Here is a 25,145-nt window from a genome sequence, read left to right as displayed (position 1 = left end):
CTTGTCTCAATACTAGAAGTGCTTTCTATAAACTTGTGAAGTTAGTCGTTAATGTTTGTGTCCAGTGCTTTCAATGTTTAATATAAATCAGTGTGTTTGATTTGAAGAGCAGTGTTATAAAGGACTATAAGTAAAATATAATTGTTATTTATGGAAGTGCAGCTGGTGGGTCTTTAGTGTAGAATAAGACAGTTAATGAAGAGTGGGATAGCCGTGAATGAAAATTTCAACACAAAATGTTTCCGTGTTGAACCTCTGTGGCTTAAAGTGATTGAACAATAACATTGAACAAATTGGACACAATGGAAGTCGGAAGAGAACCTGAAGAGTTTTCAGCAAGCCTCAGATACACCTCGTGGAGAGGCCCAGCATCACATGATGGTTTGGTGTGAACGCATACAGAGAGAGGAACCAAAATATGATAGAAAATGAAGATCTTCAGAAACATTCTATTTAACAGATGTAATGATCTAATTACGAGAAAAACGATGAATGCTGTTGGGAGTGCAGCTAGGCAGTTTGCGGTGACACCTTGGAGTGGGAGGTTTTCTGCTGAAGTATGGGAGGGAAGTAAAAAAATATTGCAATGGTCGGGGAATTTCATAATTAAGGGATACATATTCTCCCATGTGATACTTTTCCTACTTTGTGCCTGGATGAAGCTCATCACCAAGTGACTCAATGAGAAATGAAGAGGGTGGGGAAGGATCCACTCATGGGCTTAAAAATACAAATAAAAGTAAAGTGTTGGAATTATCTCCATGAGGTGTAGACCATATACAGACAATTCCAGATGTAGGAGCTAAATTTAAGAACAGGCTCTCAGAAGCATATTGTGAAATTATTATTAATATGAAGTATTAATAGTTTTGGAACACATGACAGGAAAGATAATTGAATTTAAGAGGGGAAGAATCCAGGGAATTATAGGCTGGTGAGCCTCTAGTTGCAGGGTCTTGAACAGGAACATAGGTAGAAAAGGTTTGGTGGAGGGATACGGGCCAAATGTGGGCAAATGGGATATTAACCAGGGATCACAGCCTTTTCTGTTGACACTAATTAGCACAGTGTAATGGAATGGGGGGTGGAGGAGTGGGTGAATGGAGGTTGGTCGGAGGGCTGGGGTGGGCTATGTTTCATCCATGTGGCAAAGTGGTTCAAGCTAGAATACCTACCTGTGGGTGGAAACATCTCCCAGACCTCTGCAATATGTCGTTCTCGGCAAATTGTTTTTCTATGAGAATTTTATGTGGGCCATGCCTAGTAGATTATCTGCACTTACATGCTCTTATATTTCTATTTCATAACGAACTTTAACCATCCTCCTTGCAGTTTGCATAAGGTGCTCTTCACTGAACAGCCGGAGACCTACTACAAATGGGATAACTGGCCTCCAGAAGGTGACAGAAAGTAAGCACTTCATTTCCAATAGTTTTCATACTCCCAGTGATGTATGAGCATAATTCCCTGACAATATTGCCTTTGAATCAGTTCTGACATCAGCTGGTGACCAGTTACTGTTCAAAGGCAAGAATTTGTTTTCACTACCTCTGCTGTGTTATTGTGTTTCAGCAGTATTACAATGGGCCTTTAGCGCCCTGGGTCAGTGAGAGAGTAAGTAAGCCAGTGGTATCCAGAATAGGGTTGGACTCTTTTGTGATGCTTCCTCACCAACGTTGGGTCCGTTAGCTTGGTAATGTTCACTATCTGTGCTTACAGATGGGGAATGTTTAGCATCAACAGAATGAAAATGAAATGCCCACTTGTGTATATCTCATCATTTATATAAGAGATATAATTGCTATGGAGGCAGTTCAGAGAATGTTTGCTAAATTGATTCCTGGCTTGAAGGGTTGTGTGTTGTATCATTTGGAGTTTAGAAGAGTAAGTAGCAATCATGTTGAATCTTAAGACTTTGAGGGGGATTCACATGGTTGATGATAAGAAGATGTTTCTCCACTGCAGGAGTCTAGAGCTAGGGAACAGTTTCAGCAAATGAATATCCATTTAAGGCAAGATGAAGAGGAATTTACTTTCTGAGGAGGCGGGAGGAGGGATGTGGAGATCATGAATTTTTAGATTCTTTACTGCAGGGAACTGCGATGGCTGATGAATTTTTGGACGGTAGGCTGGTGGAAGGTTTCAGGGATCCAGCAGGAATGGAGTACTGGCGAAGATCAGTCCAGCCATGGTATTATTGAATAGCTGTGCAGGGTCTGAGTCACGTGGTCCATTCTTTATGTGTACTTCAACTACACTTCTGGCATTGACTAGAATCAGGACTTTGATTATAAAGGAAAATTAACTATGTCCCATTTGAGAAGAATATTGATTGCCAGTGATTGGGGGTGGGGGAAAGGGGGGGGGAGGTAAAAGCAACTGAAATTGTTTCCTTAGAGCACATAAGACAATGAAAAGATTTAATAAGACATTCAAAGATTTGAGTGATTATATAATATTTTTTAATATAGCTCGGTAAATGCTGTTTCTATTTCAGGGAGCGCTGGTGTCCAGAGGAGGTGGATTTAACATAATTGGTTCACAATCCGTTGGGGCAAATGAATATTTATGTAGTGAATTATGATCAACAGTGCATTGCCTGCAAGGATTGAAAGAAGTGGTTCCAGTAGTAACTTTTAAAATGAATTTGGATAAATACTTAAAAATAGGAATAATTAGCACGGCTTCAGGGAAAGATAAGAGAAATTGAGATTAATTAGGTTGCTGTGAAAGAATCAGCATAGACAAGAGGGGTTAAATGTCCTCCTACTGTATGAATCTATGAAAGCTGTTAATTCCTTATCCCTTTTCAGCTTCTTTCTTCGGCTGTGCTCTGAGGTCCCACTGCTGGAGGACACCCTGATGCGGATCCTGGTCATTGGATTGTCACGGGACTTAGCTCTGGGTCCGGCTGATGCGATGGAATTAGCCGACCATCTGGTGAAACGAGCTGCATTGGTGCAGGCTGATGGTAAGGTGGCCGGCAGTGTGTGTTCGTTATTCGTTTTTTATTGTCATGTGTTCCAAGATACGGTGAAAAAAATTGTTTGCGTGTTATCCAGTTACATCATGCTATACATGAGTACAATCAAGTACAGCAGGTAATGCTAAGAGAAAAATGCCAGAGTGTACAATATTGTATCGCAGCATTATAGCGTTACAGCTACAGAGAAAGTGCAGATATTTAAAAGTGCAAGACTGCAATGAGGGAGGTTGGGAGATCGGGACTACATCCTTAGTTTATGAGGGAGGTTGTGAGAACGGGTCTGTGCGCTTATCTTATGAGCTTATTGATGTGGACATTTTTAATCCTTCCCTGAAGAAGGTGGTGATTGGTCATTTTCTTGAATAATGCACAGTTAGTTTGAGGATTGTTTTCCTTTGTACAGTTTCAAAACCGGTGAATTCTTTTGGCAAGTGCCTGGGAATATCGTGAATTACAATATTCTCCTCAAAGGTGCACGGCATCTAGACAAGGAGATGTATTTGGTCTTTCTTCAATGTGCTAGATGCCCCGATCATTGCCCCAAACAGTAATATGGGAGCCTCTCTACCACATGATTGCAGCTGTCAAGAAGAACTACTACAACACCTTCTCAGTATCGTAAGGCTTTGTCATTGATGCCCACGTCGCCAGAATAATTTTGTTTTTAAATACCCGATTATGATCAGGTACAACAGATTGAACACCAATGGCCTTCACATCTCATAAGGGAAATGCTCTATTTGCTATGCATGCATAGAGCACTTGTCAATTTAACACATGCTCTTGATGCTAGTTTATCAGTAGGAGCTGTGAATGTATTCATTTGTAGTCAATAACTGGACACGGACATGTCAATGTAATGCATTATGTGATAACTTGGAATACTTGTTCAGTTTAAATTTCTTCTGCCAAGCTTGTTTATAAGAATCTTCTCTACCAACAGCAGCAGTTTTGCTGCATCTACCCTTGTGAATCCCTCTGTTATCTTAAACAACTCAATTATATTTCTTCTCAGTCATCTAAACTCAGGGATTGCATATCAAGTTTGTACAAACATTGCCTGAATAGGCACTGTTCTCAACATTGAATCATAGAGTCATAGAGTACTGCACGGAAACAGGCCATTCGACTCAACCTGTCCATGCTGACCAAGATGCCCCATCTATCTAAACCTTTCTTATCCATGTACCTGTCCAAATATCTTTAAAATGTTCTTATACTACTTTCCTCAGTTACCTCCTCTGGCAGCTTGTTCCCATCACCCTCTGATTATAAAAGTTGTCCCTCTGGTATCTATAAAATCTTTCCGCTCTCACCTTATGACCTATGTACTTTGGTCTTTGACTCCCCTACTCTGGGTAAAAGACTCTGAATAGGCATTCACCCTATCTATCCCCTCATGATTTTATACACCTCTATAAGGTGTATAAAACCCCTCAGCTTCCTGCGTTCTAAGGAATAAAGTCCGAGCCTGCCCAACTTCTCCCTATAGCTCAGCCTCTTGAATTCTGGCAACTTCCTCGTAAATATTCTCTTCGCTCTTTCCAGCTTAATGACAGGCTTTCCATAGCAGGGACCAAAACTGAACATAATACTCCAAATGTGGCATCACCAATGTACTGTGCAACTGGGATGTAACATCACAACTAAAATACTCAATGCTCTGACTGATGAAGGCCAATGTATGTAAACCTTCTTGCCCACCCTATTTCCTGTGACACCACTTATGGGGGACCATCCCTCAGCCCACTTGCCCAGCTGATCAAGATCCTGCTGTGATTTTTAATAACCATCTTCAATGTCTACCATAGCCTTCTAAATATAATGCTCCACTGGCTATATCTCTGTTGTCTGTATTTGTCTGTCTTCAGATACTTTTTCAAAATAAAGCAAATGCTGATACTAATGCAAGGTAATAAATAGAAGGAATACATCTTTAAGTATCTAAAAAAGAGGCTGCTGAGGATCACTTCAGCTTTCAAGGTTTCACAGAGTTCTGATGACTGGAAAGTATGATATGTTGTTCATGAACTTTGTTTTTAATGAAATAATATAACAGACCGTCAGATGCAGAGGGAGCTGCTCTTCTACTCTTGTTTAGTAGTTGCTTAATGCTCATTGGACAGCATTCTTTGGGATGGAGTCACATTTTAAAATCTTTTCTGCTCCCATCCTTTCGGCACAGGGATTGGTAGGATAGATGCAGAAATAATGTTTCCTTCAGCAGCAGTATCTCAAACTAAATCTCAGTATTGTAAAAAAAACGTCGCTTAAGGATTGAACTGAGAAATATTCACCCTGAGAGTGGTGAACCCGTGGAGTTCCCGATCTTTGGTCTGGAGGCCTGGTTTCTGGCCTCAGAAATGCATGAAGGGATAAGGGGAAAGCAGAGAGAGAGAGTGTTGGCAATAAAGGATCAGCCATGATTGTATTGAGCTGAGGCTGGAAGGATTTATTGTCCTACTCCTTCACCTATTTTGCTATATTTCTCCCAGTATCAGTAATAGAGTATCTGGGATGTTGTCACTTATACTGTTCATAAGTTCATAAGTGATAGGAGCAGAATTAAGCCATTCGGCCCATCATCTACTTCTCCATTCAGTCATGGCTGATCTATCTTTCCCTCTGAACCCTGTTCTCCTGCCTTCTCCCCATAACCCATAACACCCATACTAATCAAGAATCTATCTCTGCCTTAAAAATAGCCATTGACGGCCTCCACAGCCTTCTGTGGCAGTGAATTCCACAGATTCACCACCCTCAAACTGAAGAAATTCCCCATAATCTCCTTCCTAAAGAAAGGTCCTTTAATTCTGAGGCTATGACCTCTGGTCCTAGTGGAAAAAATCTCTCCACATGCACTCTATCCAGGCCTGTGAACTGTGAAGCTCTATTTACTTTTGGATATAAGAGAAAATCCCCTAGCTGTTGTTTGTAGAGATGTTGGACAGGTACATGGATAGGAGGTTTTAGAGGGCTCTGGGCCAAAAGCAGGCAAACGGAAGGCTACTTGTTTGGCATGGACATGTTGGGTCAAAGGGCCTGTTTCCATTCTGTATAATGCAATGACTACAAATTCTGTGCTTATTTTGTTCTTCTTTCAGATCTGGACGTTCTTCATGTGGAGAGAGTTCAGCTGATCGATGCAGTTCTGAATCTCTGCACTTATCATCACCCTGAAAACATTCAGCTGCCATCAGGGTTTGTCTGCACTCTTTCACCTATCCACAACGAAGCATATTTTGCTAGATTTTAAAACACAAAAGCAGCTTATGGGAGGATACTTCTTAAATCTATTTTAATGTCCTCGTTTATGGTTTCTACGGTCTAAACCTCAAGGGTCCTACAGTGAGAGGCCATTCAGCTAATTATTATCTGTGCTGGGCTTTTGATAGAGCTATGCTATTAATTTCACCCCTCCCTCAAATCTTCGACTCCCCTTTTCCCCATTTGACAGGTTTGTTCTTTTATTTTAATTTTAGAAGATACTACAGTATCTGCTTCCACTTCCCTATCTGACACTGCAATGCCAGGCATTAGTTTCAAAAAATATACTTTTATCCCTATTGTGGCTCTTCAAAACAATCATCCTGCAGTAGCATGGAGAAGTACCTGCCTGTTATTGGCAGTTAATCCATTGATTGTCACTGAGAAAGTGCTTGTGTATGCTCTGCATTTCGATGGGGGTATTGCTGGGTATTGAATAAGCTCATACATGGAAACTGTTAGTGTGGTGACATCTGTACTCGTGGCGATTGCCGATGATTTCTTTTGCTCCTAACCGTCTCTTGCAACTCATCCTTGCTGAGGGAATTTGGGTACCTCCAGAGACATGGCTGGGGAATGTGAACTCACCTACAGTCAATCTGCATAACTCCAGAATAACACTAACACTAAGGAAGATACAAACAATCCCCCAGATGTTCTAGTGGCCAGAGATCCTAGGGTGATGGAGGAACTGAAGGAAATTCACATTAGGCAGGTAATGGTGTTGGGTAGACTGATGGGACTGAAGGCTGATAAATCCCCAGGGCCTGATGGTCTGCATCCCAGGGTACTTAAGGAGGTGGCTCTAGAAATCGTGGATGCATTGGTGATCATTTTCCAATGTTCTATAGATTCAGGATCAGTTCCAGTGGATTGGAGGGTAGCTAATGTTATCCCACTTTTTAAGAAAGGAGGGAGAGAGAAAACGGGAAATTAAAGACCAGTTAGTCTGACATCAGTGGTGGGGAAGATGCTGGAGTCAATTATAAAAGACGAAATTGCGGAGCATTTGGATACCAGTAACAGGATCGTTCCGAGTCAGCATGGATTTACGAAGGGGAAATCATGCTTGACTAATCTTCTGGAATTTTTTGAGGATGTAACTAGGAAAATTGACAGGGGAGAGCCGGTGGATGTAGTGTACCTTGACTTTCAGGGCAAAATTAGAGCACATGGTATTGGGGGTAGGGTACTGACATGGATAGAATATTGGTTTGCAGAGAGACAGCAAAGAGCGGGGATAAATGGGTCCCTTTCAGAATGGCAGGCAGTGACTAGTGGGGTACCGCAAGGCTCGGTGCTGGGACCGCATCTAATTACAATATATATTAATGACTTGGATGAAGGGATTAAAAGTACCATTAGCAAATTTGCAGATGATACAAAGCTGGGTGGCAGTGTGAACTGTGAGGAAGATGCTATGAGGTTGCAGAGTGACTTGGACAGGTTGTGTGAGTAGGCGGATGCATTGCAGATGCAGTTTAATGTGGATAAATGTGAGGTTATCCACTTTGGTGGTAAGAATAGGAAGGCAGATTATTATCTGAATGGTGTCAAGTTAGGAAAAGGGGACGTACAACGAGATCTTGGTGTTCTAGTGCATCAGTCACTGAAAGGAAACATGCAGGTCCAGCAGGCAGTGAAGAAAGCCAATGGAATGTTGGCCTTCATAACAAGAGGAGTTGAGTATAGGAGCAAAGAGGTCCTTCTGCAGTTGTACAGGGCCCTAGTGAGACCCCACCTGGAGTACTGTGTGCAGTTTTGGTCTCCAAATTTGAGGAAGGATATTCTTGCTATTGAGGGCGTGCAGCGTAGGTTTACTAGATTAATTCCCGGAATGGCGGGACTGTCATATGTTGAAAGACTGGAGCGACTAGGCTTGTATACACTGGAATTTAGAAGGATGAGAGGGGATCTTATCGAAACATATAAGATTATTAAGGGGTTGGACACGTTAGAGGCAGGAAACATGTTCCCAATGTTGGGGGAGTCCAGAACCAGGGGCCACAGTTTAAGAATAAGGGGTAGGCCATTCAGAACGGAGATGAAGAAAAACGTTTTCAGTCAGTGAGTTGTAAATCTGTGGAATTTTCTGCCTCAGAAGGCAATGGAGGCCAATTCTCTGAATGCATTCAAGAGAGAGCTAGATAGAGCTCTTAAGGATAGCAGAGTCAGGGGTTATGGGGGAAGGCAGGAACGGGGTACTGATTGAGAATGATCAGCCATGATCACATTGAATGGTGGTGCTGGCTCGAAGGGCCGATTGGCCTCCTCCTGCACCTATTGTCTATTGTCTATTAACATAAAATATATAATTTGTATAGGATGGAATTGCAGATGCTGGTTTACACCAAAGATAGACACAAAATGCTGGAGTAACGTAATGGGTCAGGCAGCATCTCTGGATAGAAGGAATGGGTGACGTCAGTTTGAAGAAAAGTTTTGACCTTTCTTCACCTATTCCTTTTCTCCAAAGATGCTGCCTGACCCACTGAGTTACTCCAGCATTTTGTGACTATATATGTGATTTGTAATTTAATTATGCATTTATATATTTTGTACATAGCATTTTATTTCATATGTTACATTGCACATTATTTCATGGTAATCATATATCATTGATATAGTTACAATGTTGATTGCTTACCCAAATGCTGTCTGAATATTTGAACGTTCTCCCCAAAAAATGATTTGAGCCATCCATTCCCCTTGTAACCGTCAGTGAAGTCCATACAGTGTCACCACTGGACTGTGCCAGTTTTGCTTGTGATGATATGTGATGTCCTCCATAATGTTTGATTTGAACGGATATTTTCTTAATCCTTCAGGTACCAGACTCCAGCCCTGGCCATCTCCTCTTTATACTGGAAGGCATGGCTGTTATTGTTAGTTGTAAATGCCTTCAATCCACAAAATATTGGTGAGTTTCTAAGTGACCTGCGAATATTGATTTTCACAAAGTACATTTTCACAAAATCTTTATAAGTCCCATGCAGTACAGTAATTGTAAATTAAGCAAATTACAAAACCCCCTTATATTAATGTTAGTTAGATTAGTTCATATTCACTGCATTCACCTTTGCAAACTGCCCCTGTTGCATGAAAAAGCAGAATGTTTTCAACTTCGTTTTTGGAGCAAGTGGCACCGTGCAGAAATTTCCAAGTTTGACTATGTTAGGACCGGTATGTTAGGAGCTCTTGAGGTGCAGCAACTGAAGGAGAGACGATTTGCCTTGGAGCTTGGGGAGAGAAGTTGCAGTTATGAATGAATGAATGAATGAATGAATGAATGAATAAGTTTATTGGCCAAGTATGCATATACAAGGAATGTGCCTTGGTGCTCCGCTCACAATTGACAACACAACATACACTTAACAATTAAGAATAAAGCATAACCACATCAAAACAATATGGATACAACATTAAGGTCTAAACATGTGGCTGAAAATAAACCAGAGCAAAAAAGAGACTACAGACTTTGTTTATTGAGTAGAACTGTGACTGTCGAAATGAGTGATCTGTGGTATGTATTGCACTTAGCGTGCAAACATCAGCTGAGGGTGGAATCTAGCTTGTCCCTGGCACCATCTAGAGCCAAATAGCCAGATTCAAGACATTCATTGTCTTGAATGATACACAAAGTCATCATCTGAATGAGTTCTCAGGTTGCGCAATTGCATACCTGTGGGAGTGATAAAGGGAATAATGAAGAGAAAGTAATAAGCAGCTGTCGATTGGAAGTGTACATCCCAAATATTAGTGCCAACTTAGAAAGGCTCATGAAAAAATTGATATATTGCTCTAAAATCATCTCAGTTGTTGAAACAAAGCTCTCACAAGGTTTTAACAAAACTGATAGACTCTCTCTGCTTGTGATCCCTGCCCTTGTCTGCAAACTTGCCTGCATCATGGAAACTGCATCCTTGCCCCTGGCAAAGCATCAGCAACTGAGAGGTTCCCCACCCACCACTTCTCAGAAATTGATGAGTCCATATTTCCATCCCAGTTCCAAGGCTTTGACTTGCTAACAAACTGGCACAAGCATTTGATATTGGTTTAGTATTGATTTGTTATTGTCACTGAGATTCGGTGAAAACTTTGTGTGCTATCCAGTCAAATTGAACCATGCGCAAGTATAATCAAGCCATTACACTAGTCCACCAGGTAGTGCAAAGAGAAAATACCCGAGTTCAGAATGTAGTGTTATAGCATTACAGTAACAGAGGAAGTGCAGGCTGCAATGCGGTAGGTTGGGAGATCAGGATTACATCCTTAGCCTATGAAACTATCCTGATTACAGCGGGGAAGAAGCTATTCCCGAATCTGGCGGTATGTACTTTCAAGCTTTTATATCTTCTGCTTAATGGGAAAGGGGAGAAGAGGGAATGACTGGGGAGTAAATGGTCCTTGATTGTGATGCCGGTTTTCTGATGGTGTGTGATTTTTTAAAAATCTGAACAGTTTTATTTTGATGATGTAGAGAATGCTGATGAAATGTGTTTGTCTGCAGGACTGGCTGCATGGGAAGGTTACCCCACTCTTAAGATGTTGATGGAAATGGTGATGACAAAGTGAGTTACTTTACCATGGAAATAAGATGTCTTACAGGAGATTTGATCTGGGGATTTCTTTCCCTAGAGAAGTGTTGTTGTCGTGTGTGAGGAAATCCAAGAGGTGGATCTTTAGAATTTCCTGCACTCTGGGTGAAATAATTTTGTATCTCGGATCTGAATGACTCACTCTTATCATGTGATTGTGACCCGTGGTTACAGACAGCACAGTCAGTGGAAACATCAATGCCACACTTAGCCCCAGGAGTATTTTGACAAGATCTGCTCTCATCCTTCTAAACTCAGGACAGTTTCTCCTCTTACAACAAACCAACCATCCCATATTTAAAAATGCTTTTCTACCTCCAGAGTAATGCTAATACTCATGAAGACCATCAAAACTTTGTTCCTGTGATCAGAATCATGTACACGGATGCATGTGTGCAAAGAGTTTACATGTGACATAATATTTATCCCCCTGTTGAAAGATAAAGTACACAGCTGAATTTCTTTGTTGATATTAATTGGCCAACTGCATATTTGCCTGTTCCTAGCTCTTGAAAAGGGATGAGAGGAAGCTGACGTCCAACATAAATACCGAAATGACCATTTGGTTTCAGTGGGCAGCTACTGTACAGTGCTTCTCACATAGTTGTGTAATCTGCACAGGTGAGCAGCTGGTGCCAAATCTACTCTGCATATCTCTAACAACCAACAGCAAAGGTTGGAGGTAATTATCAGATCAGGCAGCATCCGAGTTAATATGTCAAACCATTGACCTTGCATCAAAAGGCGCTGATTAAATGTGATCAATCTGAAATGTTAACTGCTTCTCTGTCCTCAGACGCTGCCTGACATGCTGAGTATCTCCAGCATATCATTGAGTCATAGAGCTATCCAGCATGGAAACGGGCATTTTGGCCCACCTTGTTCATGCCAGCCAAGTTGGCATTCTGGGCGAGTGCCATTTTCTTGCATTTGCCCTATGTAACCCTCTAAAACTCTTCCTATCCATATATTTACCCAAATCTGAAAGTCGCAACTATTCACTTCTATAGCCTCCTTTATAGCTCATTCCAGATATGGACCTTCCTCTGTATGAAGCAGTTGCCCCAGAGATCCCTCTTTAATACCTCCCCTCTCGCCTTAACTATATCCCCATTAGTTTTAGAATCCTCTACCCTGGGAAAAAGACTGAGTTTTCACTTTATTCATGTTCTTCATGGTCTCTACACCTCAATAAGGTCACACCCCAACCCCCTACATTTCATAGGAAAAAAAACCCTATTCTGCCGCTCCCTATAACTCAAGCATGCAAGTCCATGTAACATCCTAGTGAATCTCTCCTGCACCTTTTCCAACCTAATGACATTGATCCTATAGCTGATCGACCAAAACCGCACACATTACTCCAAATGCAGTCTCACTAATGACTTGTACAGCTGCATCATGATTTCCCAACATCTCAATACTCTTCCCAATTAAAGCATGCGTGCCAAACGTCTCCTCACCATGCTATCCACCTGACATGCTACTTTCAGGGAACCATGCATTTGTACACTAAGATCTTTGTTCTAAAATACTCTCCAAGGCTCTACCATTTACTCTGTAAGTCCTGTTCAGTTTTACAGCATCTGCAGTTTTTCTTATTTGTCAATTAATGTCTGACACCTTGCTAAAGCTCCATTTCTCCATGAAACATGGCAGATTTAAGAAGGAGACCAAGAATATGAAAATCTGAAAAGCACCTGATCATGTTGATTGATGACTGTATAATACTTTTGCTTTTCTACTTTCAGCAACTTCTCTTACCCTCAGTGCACAGTGACCGATGAAGAAACCCGGAATGAAATGATCACTCGGGAGCTGCAGCAGTCGCAGAGAGAAAAACAAGAGATTCTGGCTTTCGAAAGCCATCTAGCTGCTGCATCGACAAAGCAGACTATCACCGAAAGCAACAGCCTGCTGCTATCACAACTGACCAACCTCGACCCTCAGTGAGTGTTCGGGAAGGGGCGCCAACATTGATGTCCCTCCCAGTGAATGTGAGAGTGTATCACAAGGTCAGTGACCTTGTATCACTGCTTTTCATTTGCTTCTGGTTACTTACTCCTCATCTCACAAATAGCAACACCAGCAAATGTGATGCACTTGAGAGTGCATGAGAGCTCCATCTATTTTTTCGATGGTTTGTCAAGCCACTCAATGTCCTGATCATTATTTTACTTCATGACCCTCTAATATAAGACTGAATGACAGTAAAGGGCCTGTCCCACTTAGGCGATTTTAAGGCGACTGCCGGCGACTAGGCTGTCGCCGACAGTTCGCCGGGGTGTCGCGGGCATGATCGTGAGGAGTCTTCAAAGAATCGTAGTGGATCTCGGCGCGTCGCTGAGAAATCTTCCGTTATGAAATTTTTCGGCGACAGCTGGCTTGTCGCCAGGTATCGTTGCTTATTGCGGGCGCTGTCACATGCTGTCCCCAGGTTTGCTAGGTTCTCTTAGATGCATTTAGAAGCACGTAATATTAAATTAAGTAAAGTCACATAAAATACTTGTGTTTAACCAATTTATTTACCGTCAGGACATTTGACAGGTAGATTGGAGGCGACAGTTTGACGGTCAGGTAAGCGTGGGAATTTTCGCGATGTTTATGGCCATCAGCGATTACATTTAAAGTAGGCTCCCAACCAAGATATACAACCCAGAAACCAGATATGCATCTCCCGTACATTTTCAAAGAATGCCCACACTCCGCACAAAAATCCATTTAACCACTTTTAAAATTAAATTTCTTAATACTGCTATTAGTAAACTGGAAGTCAATCCAGTTTATGCCTTGTAACCGTGAAGCTTGGTTTTCAAGTAACCGGGCAAGATGTTATATTTCAAAACTCTCAAGTAATTGTCAGTGATTTCAGCGAAAATTAGGATGCCGAGAAGCATTGACAATGTGGGAATTTTGCAATGTTTCCGAAGACGGTGTAATCTCGACCTGACTCGGCATTGTCGTGGAAATTTCGGCGATCTGCTACGACTTTGACAGTCGCCGGCAATCTCCTAAGTGGGACAGGCTCTTTACCCAATGCATTTATTAAGTTTTTCTAAATCTTCCATTGGATGTAGCATTTGTTGCTCATCCTGAAGTGTCCATCAGGAGGCAGTCATGAGCCATCTGAACAACTGCAATCTGCAGAAGCAATGCTCCAGTGCTGCTATTTGGGGAGTTACAGTATTTAAACTCAGAGAAGATAACGAAAGATCATATTTGCAAGTCAAGATGGCATGCGACTTATAAGGGAACTTAAAGCCGGTGAAGTTCCCACATATCTACAAGCCTTGGCCTGGATTGTAATGGTCGGGTGTTTTGGAGGTGATGTTGAAATTTTTGCAAGTTGCTGCAGTTGGTATACACTTATTCCATGGAGCTTCAATGATAGTGGCAATGATGGTTGAAGCAACAAATGTGGGTTCCATGTTCTTGCACACTCTTTAACATTGGGGTCTGAATGTGTGGAGGTATGTACAACCAATGTCAGATGCTTGGTGTTAGTGACTAAGGATTAATTTTTTTACCCCCTTTCTGTTGACTACGTTTTTGTTGGTGTCTGATTGACTGACTGTGGTCCCGTCCTCTTCAGAGGCCCCCCTCGCCGGCCACCTTCACAAGTTCTCGAGCAGCTAAAGAGCTTGAATCAGTCTCTTCGCCTGGGCCACCTGCTGTGTCGCAGTCGACATCCTGACTTCCTGCTGAACATCATACAGAGGCAGGTGAGTGAGCTCAGTTTTGTCTGGAGGTAGGAATCATTTACAAATGGATAGAACCTGTCTGTAAGTGCCAATCTTCACATCCTTAGCACTTAATAAAGTGCATCACAGCCAAATAATTACTTTTCAAGTGTTGGCACAGGTGGAAGAATCTCAACCGAAGGTGACATAGTTACAAGATTTGGAAGGGGTTACTTATAAATGAGGTGCACAGGAACTTCTGGCAGAGGGTGATAACTCTCTAGAATTCACTACTCCATAGGGTTATAGAGGCTGGATCATCAGGGATATTTGACAAGAAGATAGATGGATTTTTGAAAAATCAAAGGTTGAAGGCACAAAATAAACCCGAGGTTCTGAGTGGCCTGGTCTGCTGTTGCATTTTTAGGTTTTCATACATAAACACATAGAGTAATACAGCATGGAAACAGGCCTTTCGGCCCAAAGCATCCATGCCAGCCAGGAGGCCCATCTAAGCCTAGCCCCCTTTGCCCATGTATGGCCCGCAATCCCTTCAAACCACTGTCGAAATATCTTTTAAATGTTGTTATTGCACCTGCCTCAACCACATTCTCTGGCAGCTCATTCAATATACACAGCACCCATAAATATGCAAGGCTTACTGCAACCTTTGTAATGAGTAATCCAGGAAAGGCCCAGAAAAGTGAATGGGTAATTCTGAAATGGATCTGGTGCAAGCATGAGTATAATTAGGCATATTCAGACAAAGGACTTGGCAATGGTGTAATGGCATTCACCTACAAATCTGGTCATCCAAAGGTGCTTCACGGCCATTGCAGTACCTTTGAAGCAGAGTCAATGTTGTAATGAAGAAATCGCAGTAAGATTTCACAGGCAGCAGTGAAATTGTGTGCTTTAAATATCGTGGTGGAAATATAAAAGCTGGTCAGAATATTGGAAACAACTATCCTGCTCCTTTACAAACCACTGAACGAGGATCATCTGCATTTCACGCTCAGTTTAATATCTCATCCATAAGACAACTCCTCGGACAGCACATTTTCTTCCCATGACATCAATTGTACTGACGTGTCAGCCTTGATTATGTGCTCAATTCTGTGGAATACAGATTGAAGTCGTGACCTTCTGAGTCAGAAGTGAGGCTGCTACCCTCTGAGCCAAAGCATCTGCTGTGCCCTATTGTAAACATCTGCCCTGATGACCTCCATGGAGTGCTGACTTGAATTAAAGCTTGTAATGTCTCACTTAGTACTACGTGTGGCAATGTGGAACTATAGGTGGCAAATTTATTGCATTGTTCTCTGGTATAGTGTATCTGAATTTATTGCACTGGTAACATGTGGCAGTAAGACATTCATTGAGGGGTTTTATGGTGGCTTTCATTTCTCAGTTTAGACAGAACTTAGGACATTAACTCCAAATGTATAAGACTCTGATCATATTGGAGATAGTAGGAGAAAAACGCCTTTCACTGAGCTTGTGCTTTGCGGATGATTCTGTACCCCTCTGAGGGAGCCCTGTCTGAGGCGGCCAAAAGAAGTTGTACTGTTTGAAGCTTTAACGTAGGTGATTCTGAGAGTTTGAAGACCCCTGTGCCACAGGCACATTGCACCTAAACTGTCTCTTTTGGTGTTGTTGCTGTTTGGATTTGAATCAAGGAACCGAATTGTGCCCGTTTCTGCTTTGTGAAAGAACTGTCTAATTAGTTCCTCTCTCCCACACATTTCTACTATAGCTCTAGATATTTTTCTTTTAAATATAACTATCTGGTTTCCTTTTGAAGCAATCTATTTCCGCTGGGTTTTTTTTCAGACAGCACATTCCTGATTATCAACTTGGTGCATGAAAGAAGTTTTATCAGTTCCTGGGCTTTTTTATCTGTTATCTTAAATCTATGTTCTTTGGTTACTGATCCTCCAGCCATCCAGGAAATGTTATACTAATCAAAAGATATGTTTGAAATCTAAAGCGACTGATAAATTGTTAACATTTTTCTTATTCCTACTTGTCCTTTCCCCCAGGCATCGTCTCAATCCATGCCCTGGTTAGCAGATCTGGTACAGTCGAGTGAAGGGTCCTTGGATGTGCTGCCTGTCCAGTGCTTGTGTGAGTTCCTGCTTCATGATGCAGCTGACGAGGTGGCCACCACAGAGGAGGAAGATGAGGGGGAGAGCAAAGAGCAGCGAGCCAAGAAGCGGCAGGTAAGACTGCATCAATTCAAGTGGAGCAGGAGCACAGATGCAATGAATGGTTGCAAATCACTGAAAAAGCCTTGTGTTTACTCAGCACATGGTATTTGCTTGTTTTTATTTGGGTGGTGAGACACCTTGAACTACTGCCGTACTTCTAGAGTAGGCACTTCCAAAATGGCATTCAACTGATGGTGGAGAATATAGACTTGGGGGGGGGGGGGGGGGGGGGGGGGGGGTCAGTGAAGCAGCGGTGATGAATTTCTAAGGATGATGAGAAACACAGGTCTGAAGTCCTCATCCTACATGATAGTAAGTGTCACTGACTTGGGAGATGCTTCTGGAGTAGCTGGGCAGGTCACTGCAGTGCATTCTGTCGGTGATGCACACTAGGCCACTGTGGAGTGAAGATTGATTTCCTTGGAATGTCGCAAAACACTTCTGCAGCACGGAAGAACGTTGATGTCCAGTCAAAATGTGATTGTGAGAGAAATGGATATGCTGTTTTGGTGATGCCATTTGGCCACACGTGGACAGAACTCACTTGGTCTTGAAACAGAGCTGTGAGGTCTTGTATGTTTGCTGAGACAGCATCAGTTTAACATTTGATTCAGAAGTTGGCTTCTCCGATACAAGTACTGGGAGCCTGGGTTTGCACTCACAAACTGGAGTGGTAGTTGAACCCAGATAGGTGGCATAGTTGGGCCAGTTTGCTTCCTAATTTTAACTTCCTAATTTACTCTTGATTACAGAGACAACAGAAGCAGCGGCAGCTGCTGGGCCGTCTGCAGGACCTCCTGTTGGGCAGCAAAGCTGATGAACAGACCACCTGCGAAGTGCTGGATTACTTCTTGAGGCGCCTGAGCTCTCCACAGGTGGCCTCCCGTGTTCTGGCCATGAAGGTGTGTTGGAGTGATGTGCGTCTTTTAAACGTATTGTGTATTTTTATGAAGATGGGTATGGTGTTATTTTGATGTTCATGGGCATCATTGCCTTGTTACCTTTAAGCTGTCTGTGGTGAGATACTCTCATTAATCACTGTAATTCCTGTTGGGCTGAAGGGCCTAGTACCGTGCTGTATAACTGCTCTCCTCCTACTATTTTCTTGAGTTGGGTTGTGGGAGATGAAGGATGTTGACTGAGTAACTTTAGTAGAACAGGATGTTTCAAGTCAGCATGTTGTGTGATCTGGAAGATAGTGCTTTTCCCCACACACCTTCTGCCCATGTCCCTCTCGACAGTAGTAGTCATGGTTTTGGGGGCTTCATGGTTTTGGGAGTTTCTGCTGTGCATTTTATCAATGTTGTAAGCCAAGATGTGTGGTACTCGACTGGATGCCAGTTGAGAAGCTTCTTTTACCTGAATGTTGCTGAGCTATTTGCACTCAATCGGGTTTGTGGAGAATATTCACCACATTTCTGGCTTATTATGGAATGGCTTTGGGGTGTTCGGAGCAGAGTCACTCACTGGAAGTTACTCAGTCTTTGTCTAGCTCATGTCGAAACTGCAGTATTTTTATAGCTGGTATTTTCCCAAGCTCCTGTGAATGATGAGACCTAGGATGTTGAAGGCAAATGTTTTGGGGATAGGAATTCACATTTTGGGGTAACACCAAAATGTAGTGCAGGTGAGAACTGCAATTTTTTATTGTGTTCTACAACAGCAACGAACCCTTCACATATTACTAGAATTACTATTACTACTATTACTAGATTACCAGCACCTAGAACTGCTACTTGCCATTCTCTGGATGTGAACATGGCACTAGGTAAGCACAAGAGGGGAATCAGTCTAGATAGGACAAGTCAGTGGATTATTTGGCTGCAATGCTAAATTTGGCACAAAACTGAAGTTTTTGTGCCATATGTGCCTCCTCCACTCCATTTGTCTAAGACTTACAACAGCTGGGGATTCATAAGTTTTACAATGTCAGGTGAGGAGGGGTGCAGAGGGAGTGTTGTAAAATAGACCAGGTGCCCTTCTGCTTTGATATTATGAAGTAAATAAACATTTTTATGGTTTTGACTTGATGCCACGTTCAAAAGACCCCTCATATGTTGGGGACCTAACGTGGCATGAACATTAAACTTTATCCTTTGCTGCAGGGCTTGTGTCTGGTGCTGACGGACTCTGAGAGCAGTCTGCGGGACCTGGAGGAGCGAGAGCAGATGATGGAAGAGGACTCGAGTGACAGTGAGCCACTGTCTAGCTATCAGTGGCTGCTGCGGGATCTTCCCAATCTGCCCCTCTTCAGCAGCGTCTGTAAGATGACTTCCTTGGCACTGCAGCAGGTGAGCATCACAAACAATGTGGATAGAGTGGCTGGGTGTTAACGTTTTATATGGAGTCTTACAGCATGGACAGAGGCCTTTTGGCCACTGCATTATTGAATAAAAATTGTCATAAAAGAACACCAGTGAAGAAATATGTAGTGGTCAGGTGAAAGGGGGAAGGCAAACTGGAGTAGCTATATGGTTGAAATAATATATGCATTTATGGGTGGGGGTTTAATGCCTTCATATTCTCATGCAATGAATTATAAATTCAACAAAATTTGTGCATTTTTATCATGCCTTTATAGAATAATATCCAGTCATTCAAATACACTGAAGCTTAATCACTATTGTAATGTCAGAAAGGTAGCACCAATTACCAAGAGCAAGTTTCCACAAGCAGCAATATAGTTATCGCCTGATAATCTGTACTTTTAATTATGTTGGCTGTGGGATAAATATTCCCCGTGGCACTGCAGATCCACTATCTCTTCACCAAAATGATGCCCAGGGATCATATTTGTGAGCAAGATGGGACTTTGGTTTATTATTGTGAAGACATAAAGTTCAACAGCGAGGCAGTCTCATTATGTTGCACTGACTTGTCAGCTTAGATAATATAAGTTTCTGGAGAGGTCTTGAATGACCTAATCGAATGATCACAGTCTTCTTTCGTGTCCATCATCCATGTTTCAAATGTTACATCACTGTCTTCGTCCTTCCTGAAAAGGGTGCAAGCTTCTGGCGACAATCAGTGGGAGCCATCCCTTGTACAATAGATGTTGGTGGTAGCAGAATTAGCCCGGGGCACTTCCAGTTTCCAGCCCCGCGACGTGGACGCTTCTGCTACAGGGCCAATGATCATAGTGAGTGCTCAGCAGTCTCTGCACCCTTGCACTTGCTGTGTGGACTGTGGCAGCATTTCCTTCGAGAGCAGGGCTTTTCACCACATGGTGGCGCTGGATTCCTGTTTTTCTTCACCTTCTCAAGAGTGAACCCTGTGCTGATCTGTTACTGGGTCTGGTGTGTTTAACTATTGAGGATTTAACCAGATCGGGGTATTATAGCCAAAAGAGGGAAAACAGACTAAGAACCTACAAGGGATGCATTGCTGACGTGAAAATGTTGCCGTTTATTTGAGTTATTTCATTTTTAAACAATTTACTTATTAATTTTGATTTGCAGGCGATTCATGTGGAGACTGATCCCCAGACCATCAGTGCCTATGTTATTTATTTGTCACAGCACGCACCAGTAGAGGAACAGGTTCAGCACAACGACCTTGCCTTGGTAAGAATAACGTGACAGGTTTGAATGGTGTGGAAGCAAGAAGAAAATAATAGAACAGCGTCAGAACATGGGGCTGCCTTATTCACCCAGCAGTATATTTAATAAGATGCCACATAAGTAGGTTTTGACTGCGCATTAGGGTGAGGGTGTAATATGACTGTGGATAGTGGAATGGTTAAGGGGTTGTAGGTTGACTACTTAAAACTGAGATGAATGGGAAATTCTACTGAGAGTTCTGAATCTTTGAAATTCAGTATCCTGGAGAGTTGTGGAAATTGTGTCATTAAGCACATTCAAGACTGAGCTAGGCTTTTGGATTGCTGGGGATCAGGAAGGAAAGTCAGGCATGACATAAAATAGCAGAACAGGCTTGAAGGGCCGAATGGCTGCCAGCTTCTTTCTCTTATGCTTTTGTGGGTTGTGAGACAAGCAGACCTACTTCCCGCTGAGTTACTCCAGCATTTTGTGTCTACAATTTAAACCAGCATCTCAGTTCCTTCAAATACAGAGCAATCAGGCTATATTGTATATAATCATATTAGTACCCCAACACAGTTCGAATTCAATTCTTCAAAGTTGTTACACTTTAACATAATTTTTTCCAGTTAAACACAGTGCAGGTAAAAGTAGCAAGAAAAACTGATTCTTAAGATCAGTCTGAAGAAGGGTCTCGACCCAAAACGTCACCCATTCCTTCTCTCCAGAGATGCTGCATGTTCCACTGAGTTACTCCAACATTTTGTGTTTATCTTTAGTCTGACAGCTCTGCTAGGTTAAGAGAGTTTTGCTGCACTGCATGTTCCATTGTGTTCATTTCCTTTGAGCACCTTGCCTCATCGACCTCGTTTTATATGCAAACTTAACCGAATCAGTAGAAGTACTGCTATCGGGAAAGGTGGATAACAAAATGCCATACTTTCCCTTGTTGTAATTATGTATATTTTTGTGACCCATCATTTTGATCACTCAGGATGTTGCTCGCTTGATTGTCGAGAGGTCCACCATCATGACCCACCTCTTCGCCAAACACTCCTACAGATCGGAGTGCGAGTCAGTGTTGGTGGCGCTCATCGCCATCTTCTCCCGATACGTGAAGCGGATGCGGAAGACGAAGGAGGACGAGGAGGTGTACAGCTGGGTGAGTGGGTCCCCTCAGTGCACTGGCTGGTCACGCAGGGAGGATGAGGAGGTGTACAGCTGGGTGAGTGGGTCCCCTCAGTACACTGGCTGGTCACGCAGGGAGGACGAGGAGGTGTACAGCTGGGTGAGTGGGTCCCCTCAGTACATTGGCTGGTCACGCAGGGAGGACGAGGAGGTGTACAGCTGGGTGAGTGGGTCCCCTCAGTACACTGGCTGGTCACGCAGGGAGGACGAGGAGGTGTACAGCTGGGTGAGTGGGTCCCCTCAGTACACTGGCTGGTCACGCAGGCTCGATCTCCCATGGCAGTGCTGACCACATGGAGCTGGTGGAGCACGATGATCTGTGTTGTCAATTGGGTGTCCTGGTGTCATGCCACATCTCCATTCTCCTTATAGTCCATTATTCATGTGAAGAATCTCAATCAGAGTTTAAGTGAGAAAATGGGGGATTCGTATCAATGAAGGAAATCTCAAACCAAAGCTGTAATTGTTTTCTTTAAAGTAGAGATGTTTAATATTATAATTACACAGCTTGGAAATAGGCCTTTCCGCCCATCAAATCCATGCTGACCATAAAGGCCCATTTACAGTAAATCCTGCACTGTTCCCATTTTATTATTTCCACTTTCCTATTAATTTCCCCCATGTTCCACCATCCACCTATGCACTAGTAGCAATGTACAGCGGCCAGTTAACCTACTTGCACATGTTTGAGATGTGAGGGGGAAAGTGAAAAGTCTACACCGGTAACATTAAAGGTCAGGATTGAACCCATGTTGCTGGAGCTGCTCTTCTTGCTGTGGCACTGTGCAGATTTAATCCAGGCATTCGCAGTGGTAGAGATAGAGCGTGAAGATAGTGGTGTTGCAGAACATCAGTCGTAATGTTGTTGAATGATGGAGCAGGCTCAAGGGGTGCAGTAGCCTGCTCCTGCTTCCTATGTTCTTAATTTCTTTCAAAGAGGCGCAGAAGTCCTCGTATTTTAATGTGCCTTTCTATAAATTGAATGTCCTATGAGAAAGATTAAATGGGTCAGTCAGTGGTGAGGTCGTACCATCTCTAAAAATTCTCATTCAATCTTTTTGCACAGAGAAAGCTATCTTGTCGACTGCTCGTGTGTTTTTTTCAAAGGCTAAGCAATTTGTTCTGTTCCCCCTTCCCAACAACTCTTCAAAAAATTTCTAATTCTGTTTAGAAAGTTATTGCTAAGATGAATGCTTAGAATCTTACATAGAACTTTATTTAAGAATGAATGAATGAATGAATGAATGAATGAATGAATGAATGAATGAATGAATGAATGAATGAATAGGTTTATTGGCCAAGTATGTGCATATACAAGGAATGTGCCTTGGTGCTCTGCTCACAAATGACAGCACAAACATACAGTTAACAATTAAGAATAAAGCATAAACACATCAAAACAATAAGGACACAACATTACGGTCTAAACATGTGGGTGAAAATAAATCAGAGCAAAAAAGAGACTACAGACTTTGGTTATTGAGTAGAACAACTACACGTGGAAAAAAAGCTGTTTTTATATCTGGCTGAGGCTGCTTTGACAGTCCGGAGTCGCCTTCCAGAGGGAAGTGCTTCAAAGATTTTGTGGCCAGGGTGAGAGGGGTCAGAGATGATCTTGCCCGCTTGCTTCCTGGCCCTTGCAGTGCACAGTTCGTCAATGGGGGGAAGGTTGCAGCCAACAACCTTCTCAGCTGATCGAACGATCCGTTGCAGCCTCCGGATGTCGTGCTTGGTGGCTGAGCCAAACCAGACCATGATGGAGAAGGCGAGGACGGACTCAATGATAGCAATATAGAATTGGACCATCGTTGCCTGTGGCAGATTGTGTTTCCTCAGTTGCCACAGGAAGTACACAGAATGTGACTGCTACAGGGAGAACTAACTGTTTTGTCTTTTTTTCTGATCCACAGTCTGAGTCCCAGGACCAGGTTTTCCTGCGTTGGACCACTGGGGAGACAGCTACAATGCATATTCTGGTAGTTCACGCCATGGTCATTCTTCTGACGTTGGGTCCGCCTCAAGGTATAAACGTGGGAGTAGGATGCGGGATATTTAAACAGTTGTGCTTTAAAAAAAAATCCCTGAGTGTGTAAGTTGGGATGGTGCAGGTGGGTAGGTTAATGCTAAAATAATTAACATTGCAGGTGCATGCTGCAATGAGTGGTCTGACCGATATCGTAGGGAATTTACTCTGTTACTTAAGCACTCAATGCCTTAGTCTTAAAACTGTTATGTTAGAAGGAAAAAAAAAATTCATGTCCCTGTCCATGCCCCTCATAGTTTTGAACCCTTCAATGTACCCTTCAATGTACCCATGTCCCCCTCAGCCTTCACTGAAAGGAAAACAAACACAGCACATCCAGTCTCTCTTAACTGAAACATTAATGTCCCAGGCCACATTATAGTGAATCTCCTTTTCACCATGTCCAGCACCATGATATCTTTCTTATAACGTGGCAATCAGATCTACACACAGTGCTCCAGTTGCGGTCTATGATGATTTGTATAGTTTTATCAGAACCTACCTCCTATTATAATTTTTTCCCATAGGTCTTCCTAATCGCATTATCTGCCTGAACTGTTGACTGCGGGGATGGTTGGATATGCACACTAAAGTCCTTCAATTACCTTGTGGTGGCAGGGAGGTCATTAATAAAGCAGCTGAAGATGGTCAGGTCTGAAATACTGCCCTGAGGAATTCCTGCAAAGTTGTAAGGGCTGACCCCCTATAATCACAACCATCTTCCTCTGTGCAAGGAATGATTCTAGTCACTGCAGTGACTCTCCATTGTTGCCCATTGGTTGCAGTCTTGCCACTGTTGATGCTACCCCATTTCAAATTCTGCTTTGATGTCAAAGGCAGTCATTCTCACCTCTGGAATTTAGCTCTTTGCACCATGGTTACAACAAGGCTGTGATGCGGTTTGGAGCTGAGTGGTCCTGGGAGTAGGTTATTGACGAGCAACCGCTTTTTGCCAACATTGTCTATGACAGCTTCTGTCACTCTGCTGATGATTGAGTAAACTGATAGTAGCTAGCTAAGTTAGATTTTTCCTGATTTTGTGAACATGACTTAGCTGAGTAATGTTCCACACTGTTGGCTCGATGCCAGGCTGTAACTGTACTGGAGCAGTGACCGGTTCTGGGGTGCAGGCCTTCAGTACTATAGTAGGAGGTTTTCTGTTCCCATTGCCTTTTCTGCACCAGCTATTTCATGATATCAAATGGAGTGGAAATAAATTGGCTGGAGGCTGGCTCCAGTGAAGGCAAGAATCTAAGGTGAAGAGAGATGGATCGTCCACCTGTCGCAAAACATCTCAATTTGTGCTATTCTTTAGCACTGACAACATGCCCCTGTCATCTTTGAGGATGTTATGTTCTTGAAGTCTCTGCATCCATTGGCTGTTTAATTGTCCACCACGAATTCAAGACGAGATGTGATAGGACTTAATCTGATCCATTGGCTGTTTAATTGTCCACCACGAATTCAAGACGAGATGTGATAGGACTTAATCTGATTCATTGATTGTGAAATCACTTAGCTCTATCTGATGGTAGAGTGATGGCCCTTGCTGGACCTTGAACATAGATTGTGATGGTGAACATCTGATGATCCGCAGTGCTAATTGGTTCTCATCTTGTTCACCTCTTACCACTGGCTTCATATTCAACCTGAG

At 42.7% G+C, this 25,145-nt stretch overlaps 1 protein-coding gene across 2 annotated transcripts in view; it reads left to right on the top strand.

Annotated features, from left to right (window-relative positions):
- ints1 (integrator complex subunit 1) overlaps window positions 1–25,145 on the top strand; it is a 101,845-nt gene that overhangs the window by 22,604 nt on the left and 54,096 nt on the right. For both annotated transcript variants that reach the window (XM_078417829.1, XM_078417831.1), the window contains exons 14-26: window positions 1,333–1,410; window positions 2,814–2,971; window positions 6,091–6,187; window positions 9,082–9,173; window positions 10,764–10,824; window positions 12,603–12,800; window positions 14,444–14,573; window positions 16,574–16,753; window positions 17,494–17,643; window positions 18,847–19,032; window positions 20,200–20,304; window positions 21,275–21,442; window positions 23,379–23,490. In XM_078417829.1, coding sequence (XP_078273955.1) covers window positions 1,333–1,410; window positions 2,814–2,971; window positions 6,091–6,187; window positions 9,082–9,173; window positions 10,764–10,824; window positions 12,603–12,800; window positions 14,444–14,573; window positions 16,574–16,753; window positions 17,494–17,643; window positions 18,847–19,032; window positions 20,200–20,304; window positions 21,275–21,442; window positions 23,379–23,490 — 1,715 coding nt within the window. The remainder of the gene's footprint in view (window positions 1–1,332; window positions 1,411–2,813; window positions 2,972–6,090; window positions 6,188–9,081; window positions 9,174–10,763; window positions 10,825–12,602; window positions 12,801–14,443; window positions 14,574–16,573; window positions 16,754–17,493; window positions 17,644–18,846; window positions 19,033–20,199; window positions 20,305–21,274; window positions 21,443–23,378; window positions 23,491–25,145) is intronic.

The sequence above is a fragment of the Rhinoraja longicauda genome, chromosome 21 (genome assembly GCF_053455715.1).
Source record: "Rhinoraja longicauda isolate Sanriku21f chromosome 21, sRhiLon1.1, whole genome shotgun sequence".
Classification (NCBI taxonomy): domain Eukaryota; kingdom Metazoa; phylum Chordata; class Chondrichthyes; order Rajiformes; family Arhynchobatidae; genus Rhinoraja; species Rhinoraja longicauda.
The sequence above is the reverse complement of the archived record's forward strand: the minus strand, read 5'-3'. Positions and strand labels throughout refer to the sequence as shown.